Source organism: Melanostigma gelatinosum (genome assembly GCF_949748355.1).
Source record: "Melanostigma gelatinosum genome assembly, chromosome: 19".
NCBI lineage: Eukaryota > Metazoa > Chordata > Actinopteri > Perciformes > Zoarcidae > Melanostigma > Melanostigma gelatinosum.
In genome coordinates, this window is record NC_136652.1 from 20,415,785 (window position 1) to 20,426,554 (window position 10,770).

Here is a 10,770-nt window from a genome sequence, read left to right on the forward strand (position 1 = left end):
TGTTTTCATGGACGGCCGAATGGTTCGTCACCGCGGCAAGGAATTGTGGGGCAGAATGATCTACTTTCCTTTCGTAAAGGAAGGTCCAGTGTTTCCTGTGCGAAAGGAGCTAATAAAGGAAGCATTAACGCACCTTTCCTGAACATTTAGATAATTTAAGCTCGTATCATGGCGGCCACTGAGACACTTCCGGGTCATTTCACTCAGCTAAGAACCTTCCGAAGCAAAAAAGGACTATTCCACCGCAACCTCCGGTTCTGCCTAGTGAAGCCGATGCAGAAGTGTCTTACAACCTGCATTCTCTCTAATGTCCACCAGGGGGCGACTCCTCTGTTTGTATAGAAGTCTATGAGAAAATGACTCTACTTCTCTCTTGATTTATTACCTCGGTAAACATTGTAAACATGAGTTTATAGTCTCAATCTCTAGTTTCAAGTCTTCTTCAATACAGCATGATGTTCATTTCGTAAATTATTTTCCACTTCTTACATACAGTCTATGCTTGCCACACAGAAGAAGCCACGATAAGAGCTGGTGGAATTCTCTAAATGATAAGAAAAAGTGCTTCAATGCTTCTATGGGGTCAAGTCGAAGAACCCCATATGGTTCTAGTTAGCACCTTTCAAGACAACACGAAAGTAAGCTATTAGCTTTTAACTGTCAATCATGTGAACTTATGTCAGCTGTAAAAAGTCTTATTAATTCAAGGATGGTAACATCAGCCCCGATCTGTGACTCCGTCTGTACCGGCCCCCCGAAGCCACGGAGCCCCCGTCCTGGAGAAGAAGGGTGTGTCTGCAGCGACCTGGAGCTTTCACTCCTCTCCTTTGTGCTCTTCCTCATCTGCTGTCAACCTAAGACAATATTTCCAAAGAATGGCGACAGATATCGGAGAAGCGCGGATTGAATGCAGGTGAAACTGTCAGTTCACGATTCTCTGGTGATTCTTCTGCTGCCGACACAGACACACTTTCTTCAGGATAGAAATGTCATCGTCTCACGAGTCAGAGGAATTGGGAGCCGATCCTAATTTGCGTTGCACTAACCTCAGGGCTTGTTCTGATCCATCCACAATGCAGAGCCACGGCCTCACACACTGAAGGTGCTTCCCAGTGTTGATTTCATGGTGAGAGGATAAAGCAGAGGCCGCAGGATGTGAAGGGCGTGGGGTTCTGACAACAGGTGAAGATTCACAGCTCTTTAATAGCTGTCCTTGGCTTAGTTTAGTTTAAACTTGTATTGATTTGTTGATTCATTTGATTAGTTTTATTATGCATTTGTTTTACTGTGATGGTCATGAAAACATTGATTTTTCAAGCAACAGATATAAGACAGAGAAAAGCAACAACTCGCATTTGAGAAGCTGGAACCAACAAATGTGCGACTTAAACAATGAATCAATTATCACAGTTGATCAATCGTCAACCACCTAATTGATTAATAATGGTCCCGTCACTAAATATTATACAAGCACAGGACCACATCCTGTAGCTTTCCAGATTTTACATCTCAGCATCCCAGTTGGGTTTTGTCATAGAAATACTTGCTGTTGCTGTTAAGCTTTACATCAGGAACATGTGGCGAGAAACAAAACAACAACAAACGGAGGAAGAGAGCAGAGCGTTTCAGAGCAAAAGATAACTGAAACCTGATCAGAGTCATCTTTGACCTGGAACTCCCGACAGAAAGCCCTGAGTGATTTGTCAGCGGCTTTAGTTCAGTCACACCATATGAATATGCTGCTCTTGCCCTCTTCACCGACTCTGACCGTTGATGTTCAGCAGTAGAGCCAATCACCAAAAGCACTAAAGACGTCTTCAATTCTCCCGTCTCAGATTCCCAGAGCAGGAATCTGATCCTGCATTACCGCATAACCCTCTGCTTTGACTCTGGAGTTTTGCCAGAGGAAGCTTTTCACAGTGTGTTTGCCATTTAACTTCAACCTCTCTGGAATTTGATACATGTTGCTGTCGATGCTGTTGCGTTGGTCAACAGCACTCTCTAAGTTTAGATGAAGCTAAACTTCAAATCACATTCATGAGACAATGCGTCTAATTTCAGATTAGATTTTAGAGGAAATTCATGAGCTCACTTCAAAGCTTGCAAGATGAGGACAAACAGCCACATGTCAGCGTTGTATATGAGCAGGTTTCTCCCACACTAACATGACAAGCAGGGCTGTTTACTCTTTATTAAATTCAAGTATAGTATTAGGAGTGTTGCATACTGAAACGTGGGCCTGACGCGGTGCTGGACAGGTAGCGTGTAGGTTTATACTGAAAACAGCTGCTGGAAGCAGAGTGGAGAGTTAAGTGATGAATCTCTGTGGTTTCATCATCGCAAGTGACACCTTTCACTTTATAAATAGTAATGTGAAAATATTGATTTGTGCAGCTTCACAAAATAATCAAGAATCCCCAAAATATTTGCAGTTAGTAACATGGAATTTAAAGGCACAGCTGAATTATAATTTAAAAGCAAAGCAAGTTTATTAATACAACTTCAGAAGACAAAGTGCAAAAGAAACACCTTATTAAAGGACATAAATGTGATTAAAAACAGAGTAGAAATAATGAAAACAAGCTAAAATAGAAGAGAAGTGAGTCGTTTCTCCAGATATATGGGGCTAAAAACTGAACACCGTTTCTCTCCGTTTAGCTTGGACTCTGGGGACAGAAAGCAGACCTCTTAAAGACGATGAGAGGTCTGGATGTTGGGCAAAGGGGCTGAAAAGGTAATCCCAGAGTGACGTATTGGCCTCTTGTTTTGCCTCTGCTCTGCCTTGGGCCAGTTATTCCGGCATGAGAGGTGCCATAAATCTGACATGAGCTGCGTCTTCTCTGTGAGCGGCAGCATGCGAAGACGTTCAGGTCAGGAGACAGAAATCAAGACGGCAGATATCCTCAACAAGCCGACAATGAAATACTGCAGCTGTGCTTCTGTTGGAATCAGTGGATTGTACCACGATGGTAACAGCAGGAAGTGAACACATTAAAATATGTCTAGACATGATCACGTCTCTGACCAGTTACTGCCTTTAAAACACAAATTAAACTTACTTCTGATCGATACGTGGGAACAACTGAACTCCTCCCTCCATCTACCTCACCCAGTCTCTCGATCCACTCTTCCCGTCACATTTTCTTGCTCCTCACTGGACAGCACACAAAGTAAAAGCTTTTATTTCCTACAGCCCAGGAAGGCAGCACGAGGACTGCAGTGCATCACTCCTGCTGTAAACAGAACATGTTGTCCTCTGCTGCCCTCCTGTGGGGGAAACCCGGTACAACACACAATAAATAAATAAAAAAACACATTTACAAGTTATTATAAACTGATATTTTTATTCTGTACAAAACCAACAGTATTCTCACAAAGAACTTGTTCACTTGCCAAACACAGGTGTAACTATTAACATTGCTCGAGCACCAAAATACAACTGAGCCACTATCAGTGTTATTAGTTTTACTGATAAAAAGTGTGACAAAGGTTCATCAGTCCGGCACATTGCACTTCATGTAAATCATTTAATGTGAATATGGAGTTTGAATGGAGTCTTGCATCACTCATGAACATTTTAAAGCGTTACGCCTGCAGAGCTTCAGTGTCCTAAACATGAAAACATAATGTATTGCTTATGTAACTTGGATAAATGGGGGCGACGTACTGCAAAACAAATATCAGAAGAAGTAGAATCGCTTCAATCAACAGAAATAAATAAATAAAAACATTAATAAAGCGGCCGCAAAACGAGGTCACAACGAGGAAATATGACACACGGTGTCATCTGGTCAAAGAAGCAACAAACTCATTAGCAGCTGAAGAGCGACATTGTTTTTTAATGTAACGACCTGCGGTGTGCTCTCCAACACGCTGAGGGTTTTGGGTAACGGCTGACCCTGGTGAGCCGAGGCCAGAGCCGATCTGTGAACATCAAACAGACGCAGCGTGACCGACGTGATCGGGAAAAGGAAAGCAGCAAACATCATCCTGCTGCATCTCGTCAGAGAAAACGACACACGACGAGGAAGAGGTTTTAGCTTCAGCAACTCTTTAAAGACATCGTGTCCAACCACATCTGTTCAACGAGGGACGGCTGTACTGGAGTCGAATGTGGACAGACGACAAGGCAGAGCGATTAAAGCCCAAGAATACGCGAGTTATATGAACTATTTAGACATCTCGTGGCTTTTCAGGAGCATAAACTGTATACACAAAGTAACCGGAGTAATTCAAATTCTACTTCTTATAGGTCGGTTTTAAAAAGATCCGTTTTAGTGAAAAGTACCGGTATACGTTTTAACATGATATATCTGTATACGGGGACTGGTTCAACGTGCCTCACAGTATCTTTGTGAGACTGGCTCCAGATTGTAGTTTCAGAAGAAACTATTTAAAAGCAAAGTTCAGACGGTTGTCGTGAAACCATCAAGGTGTCGGTACTTCACCTGCAAGAATAATCTATTGTTGAATGTGATTCTTTATGAACAAGGCTTGAGCTGTAGTCTGCAGACGTTTCCTGTTACTGAATGAACATTTTTTGGTGTCAAGACTAACACAGTGAGTGCAATCACCTGAAGCCAACAAAATGCAAAACAAGAAATGAGCAACAACACTTTCAAAACACATGCTGACGATGTTGAACCGAGCTGACGAATGTATTTGTTCAGCTGAAATCAGTTCACTGCATGCTCCGTCCCTCCAGTGAAATAAACAAAGCATGCTTCTGCTTCAACAGCCAGGATTGCGAATGAGTTTAATGCTTTCCTGCAAAAAACATCCTCAGTGCTTCGTGAAAGGCGTCGCGAGAGAACAAACACGTCGGCCTTTGGGTTCATTATGCAGAGTCTGTTTGAACGAAACGACACTAAACGAGGATGCACGAGAAAAAACGATGAGACATAAGAAAAAACAACAACATGACATCAATATGTAACATAAACCTCACAAAATAAAGTCAAACATTTCAATTAAATAAATGATAAAATGAATGATTTCTAACACCAAGAGTCTCAGAGGCTGAGTGTGGATCTAGAATCTAGATGCTAATGTTCAGGTCTTAGTTTAGCATGTTAGCATTTGCTCATTAGCTCTAAACACCAAACACAGCGGAGGCTGATGAATCCGTCATTAGTTGTGCAGGTATTTCAAACTGAAGCATTGGAAAAGTTTGACCTGATGTTGGCGCAAGAGTTAAAAGTCTTCACTTTGTGGATGATTTATTAAAAACAGGAGCGTATGTTGCTGACTTTATATCCGTCACATAGTGCAGGTGTTTATAACACGAGAGAGAGAGCGAGCATCAAAAGTGTCCTCTTTAGTAGTTATTTGAAACGTTTGTTTCGTACGAGTATTGATAGAACATCTTGTCATTAGTAGTTTAAATTATGTATTGTGTGTTTAGAGCTGTTAGGAAGTTAAACACGTCCTAATTCATTCTCAAATATCTATTTTATGTTGCTGTGAAAACATCTTCAAACTGTATTTCTCAAGATCACATTTGAACACATGATAACGTTCAACCAACTCATTGTTACTGAGCAGAGCCTGAAGGCATCATAATAGAACCTAGAAATGAGTCCATGGTTCACGTGAACAGGATCCGTCCGTTGCACCACTGATGTGCGTTCTACTAGTGGAGGTGAATGAATGCGTCGACGGTGGAACAGATCACAGCTTTGTGCAGGTCATGACGCCGGCTGACAGGACGGAGAGGAAAGACGGAGGACAGCTCTCTTCACGGGGTCATTAATCTCGGGTTCCTCCGTCTCACCAGGTTCACTGGAGATAAGGAGACAGGGAGCTCTCGAGGACGACTATCGATGAAATCTCATCATTTTGAAGGATATCCTACAGCTCGTTGTGCTCGATTAAAACCCGAATTGTGAGAACATGGTAAGAACCAAATGGTTGACTCCAGTTTTAAAGCTGCAGGACACAGCAGGAAGTGGTCAGAGACGACATCAGTACACCGAACCCTGCCCGGAGGCTCGTCTCACGTGTCTACTGGCATCGTTACCTTCTCCAGCTGACTGTGGACGTGCTGAACAATCAAATCCAGGGCGACAAAGTTTTCTCCACCTGGAAATAAGTTTAAGACACAAAAAGGACAAGAAGTTACAGATCAGTGGAAGCCTCGGATCGCCGGGATTAATCACCGTGTAAAGTGTAGATGTGATTAAAATGTCTTCACAGAGGGATTGTTGGCATAGACGTATTAAAAAGTAGTTCCGTTACATCTCTAGTGAATAAACCACTGACCTCGGGGCACCACGATGTCAGCCGACTGCACCGTGGGTTCGATGTACTGCTCGAACGCCGGCTTCACGAACTTATTGTACTGTTTGATGATGCCGCTGATGTTCCGCCCGCGCTGTGAAATGTCCCTCTTCAGCCTCCGTATCAGGCGGATGTCAGAATCCGTGTCCACGAACACCTTCATGTCCAGCAGCTGGCAGACAGGAAGGGAAAGGAGGGAAATCAGTCTAATTGATGTGTCTCACACACACACACACACACACACACACACACACACACACACACACACACACACACACACACACACACACACACACACACACACACACACACACACACACACACACACACACACACACACACACACACACACACAGCGCCGTTCGTGAATCACATTTGCAGCAATAATTGACTTAAATTACAAGAATTACATTTAAAAGACAATTAATCAGCGCAGACAACGGCTCTAATTAACTGAGTCAGACGGTAATCAACTACAGCGCCTGGTCTCAGGGGAGGCTGAGAGTGTTATCACCACGGTCCAGCTCCCCCCCCATATATGGGGGGGGAGCTGGACCGCATATATGTTGGATATATGCAGCATATATGTTGGATATTCAGACATTGGCCGTAGTCCGAATGAAGAACCATTTTTATATCCCCAAAATGACACCACTGATCATATCCAGGAGCTGTAAAAACAGAAGCTCTGGCTGTGATAAATAGTGTTTTGGCAGCGCTCTGTGCGTCGTTATTATCGTTAACCATTTAAAATGCTTAGCAGGAATATAGTCCTGTTATATATTCGGTGTACGTAGGCGCGTCATGTTTTTCATCAAGGCTCTAATGAGTTCCACAGTCGCACCGTCGGGTCCTTTTATCGACTCCAGTACAGCCGAGCGTGAAATTGTAACCGGCCACCGCGGCTCATTGACAATAACAGATCACCCACTAAAGACAACGTCCACGTCTCCCTCCACGTATCCCCACTCATGCCGACCTGATGTGTTTAACCATGGACCATCAGCTCTGTGAATGTCAAACAAACACACACACAGTAGAGCAGAAGTAGGTGGCAGTCGGCCGGTTGCTCACCGCTAACGAAGGCCTCTGTGAAGGTGGTCCCGGTGACGTTGTACCAGGGCGGTCTGCCGGCCGTGTAGATGGTCCGTTTGTCCGTCCTCAGCAGCGGAGGCTCGGTCTTGGACTGGCTCGTGGTCCGTTTTCTTGGCGATAAAGACAGTGTCAACGGGCAGCGGGGGACGCGGTCTGAGACGCCATCCAGGGAATCATCTCCACTCCCACTGGAGACAGGCGGGAAGACAACAGTGGCCGAGATCAGACACCAGCACCTCGACTGTATTCTTTCAAAATATAGTTTTCTGTATTTGCCATCAGAACTGCCTTTAAGCTCATAGATGGCCCCGTGCTGCTGCTCCGTATACAGGCAATTAAGTCGTCGTGTGGTACCTGCAGGCTCCACAAAGCTGAGTGTAAGACAGGTCATACATTTAAAAGTAGCCGTTCTTTTCTGACCACACATAGCCAAAGCTACGAGGCTATAAATGAGCCGAAAATTGGCTTCATCAAGACGTAACATTCTAAAATAATCAGCCTCAATTTGATAATTTATTCATATTTGTGGAGCTGCAGATACGCTACTGTCCTGCAGAGAGACGAGAGGGAGACGATGCTCTCTGGTGTCTCTCTCTTTCTCTCTCCACAGTAAGGTCTCTGCTGTCGGTGTGGTTGAGGGGGAGGAAGGGGGAACTCTCCGACTCTCCCCAGGAAATCACACCGCCGCCCTGGACGCAGCGAGGCACAAGGCGAGGCCACCGTTCACATGAGTAAGGCTGTCATCACTTGGCGAGGGACAAGAATATCTCACTAACCTCGCTGTGTATCTGGTGAAAGGACATCTTATAATCTGGAGGTTCACTGTTGCCTTGCTTATCCATAAACATCTTAAAAAGGTGCCAATAAACAGACAGATGTTCACCACTGTATTGACACAGCCAAGTTAGCATCCGGACAGACACCTGATCCCCACAGCGCTACGTGTTATGAGTGTTAGCCACAGTAGCATTAGCTTGAGATGAGCTACACTACATCCAGTTTTCGATTAGAACTATGGAGTGGTCTCGTGTGACGTCACAGTTTAGCTGTCGGCCATGTTGGAGTACATGTTGGAGTACACACAGCCACTGGCATGCACGGCTGAGTCGCAGAACCTATCGATCATGGTGAACTTTTGTGCTGTCTTTGGTTGTGGCAGCAGAGCTGATAGAGACAAGAAATCATTCTTTGGTTTGCCAGCGGTCATTACACATCAAGGAAATGACACGAAGGAGCTATCCAAGCGACGTCGCCAGAAATGGCTGTCGCGCATCTCTCGGGATATAAAGGAATCGAATTTGGGGTACACTCGAGTATGTGCGGATCACTTTATAAGTGGTCAGTGATTTTATTTACAAATTCGTTTGTGAACAGTATTTAATAAAGGAAATATAAATTAAACATGGACATGAGAAGGTTACCGAAGCTTCATCGGCCCGTGACAGCAGTCGGTGCCAGAGATGTGTCGAGCGTGTACAACAGGCGAAACACAGCGATGCAGCCTCAGCATTGCTTGATATGAGTTTAACGTCGTATCATGTATATATATATATGTGTATATATATATATATATATATATATATATATATATATATATATGTGTGGGGGGGGGGATGAAGTTAGGAGTTAGTTGAAAGTGAATTCCTACACACACGCACACAATGACATGCACGTACAATGTAAACAAACACACGTGTCTGTTTGCGCTGAGTAAACATAGAATATTGCTAAATATCTGACCAGATCTGTATATATTTACCCTTCCAATGACGAGATGAGAATTCTCGACGACCGTTGCTTTGACGTCTCGGACCCATCCACTGACAAACTGATTATAAGCGTCGAGCCCTTTGTAGCACTCCAACTCGTCTTTTGTGTAAGGACTGGGGGTGTTCACGAGATACGTGTAGATGTTGGCGTAGTTTACCGATGGAAGATAAGTAGGATCGGCACTGAAACGATCTGCACTCATCGTATAAGGATCCAAGTTACCAATAACCTTCAATTTGGCAAGGTAGCGAACCTTTGATGCACTATCCAGTGATTCAAAGTATGGTATTTTCGCCGCACTTCCTTGTTTACTCGCCGCCATGGAGGATCTGTATGTACTCCAACATGGCCGACCGACCTGGTAACTAAGGAGATCGTGACGTCAGTGAGACCACTCCATTCAGATGTTTTGGTTGATAATAATAATCCCTTTTCATTAGAGCTACATGCACACGAAGCACATTGAATTATTTTACTATATATCGTAAAATAATTTTATTTATTTATCTGTTGATTTTATATATATATATATATATATATAAATAAAAGTTTATATGTTGTCTCCTCCATTTGTTGATTTTACTAATATATATTATTTAATATATATTATTTATTTGTTTCTGTTATTATTGTCTTTTGCTGCTTTGTCTGCTATATAAATAAAGTTATTATTATTATTATCATCATTAGTTATGCCGTATTTAACAGGCCACGTTGCAACGCAGTAAAAAATAATGTCACGCCTATTACAGACGTTTGCCAACAACCTAAAATGCAAATTTCGTTTTTTGTACACAGAAGTCTGGCGTGACGTGGTCCACGCTAGAAGCTAGCTCCGTTAGCATGAAGCTAGCATGAAGCCGCTATCACTGCGCTGTTCTGACTCTTGAGCCCGCAGACATTTAAAAAACTTTATTCGTTTATTTATTTTGTAACCTGTCGGATGTTGACACGGACCTGTCCGCCTCCATCACTCCTCCGCCGGTCTGCTGCTGGTCGTCCGGTTTAACGGTACAGTCGCTGCTTGTTGTCTCCATCGTGTCGTTCTCTTGTGCAGTGCGATCGGCGCGTAAAACCAAAACACGGAGAACGTGATGACATCACGAGAGCGTAAACTGATGCTGTGTTTAAGGTCATCGGAAAAATGCCACTCACGCCTAATTAACGATAGATAGATAGAAATGTAGTATTTTTTATATATAATACTTGTTTACTAAGTTACATAATTATTATAAAATTAAAAGTACTTTAAAAACAAAATCTGCATAATATAATTTTGTTTATTTACATTTATATATTTGTATTACTCCTCCTACATGTAAGAGAGGCAGTTTCTGTCCAATTTAATTGATTTAATTGACATGAATTTAAACCCACTATACCATCACTGTATTGCACCTCTGTATTTAAAAAGAGTAGCCTATAGATTTAAAAAAGTAAACATAGCGTAATCCTCAAAGCAACGGAGGATTTCATGATATTAATTTGAAGATTATTTTAGACTGCCATTCATTTTTTAAAGTTTTTAGACTGAGAAATGTTGAACTTTATTTTTGTCATTTTGCGCAGATATAACCAGTATACTCTTTACAGAATGGCATACATCTACATCACAACCACATATCA

The 10,770-nt window shown here is 42.8% G+C and overlaps 1 protein-coding gene across 1 annotated transcript; it reads right to left on the reverse strand.

The window, feature by feature from the left end:
• Nucleotides 1-3,424: 3,424 nt before the first annotated feature.
• Nucleotides 3,425-10,182, reverse strand: LOC306792909 (uridine-cytidine kinase-like 1). The gene is made up of 5 exons (XM_079290278.1): nt 10,081-10,182; nt 7,361-7,562; nt 6,262-6,451; nt 6,000-6,081; nt 3,425-3,924 (listed from the first exon to the last, which is right to left on the reverse strand). Exons 1-5 carry the CDS (start codon nt 10,179-10,181, stop codon nt 3,792-3,794), a joined length of 708 nt encoding a protein of 235 aa, XP_079146404.1. The 5' UTR covers nt 10,182; the 3' UTR covers nt 3,425-3,791.
• Between the last annotated feature and the right edge of the window lie 588 nt (nt 10,183-10,770).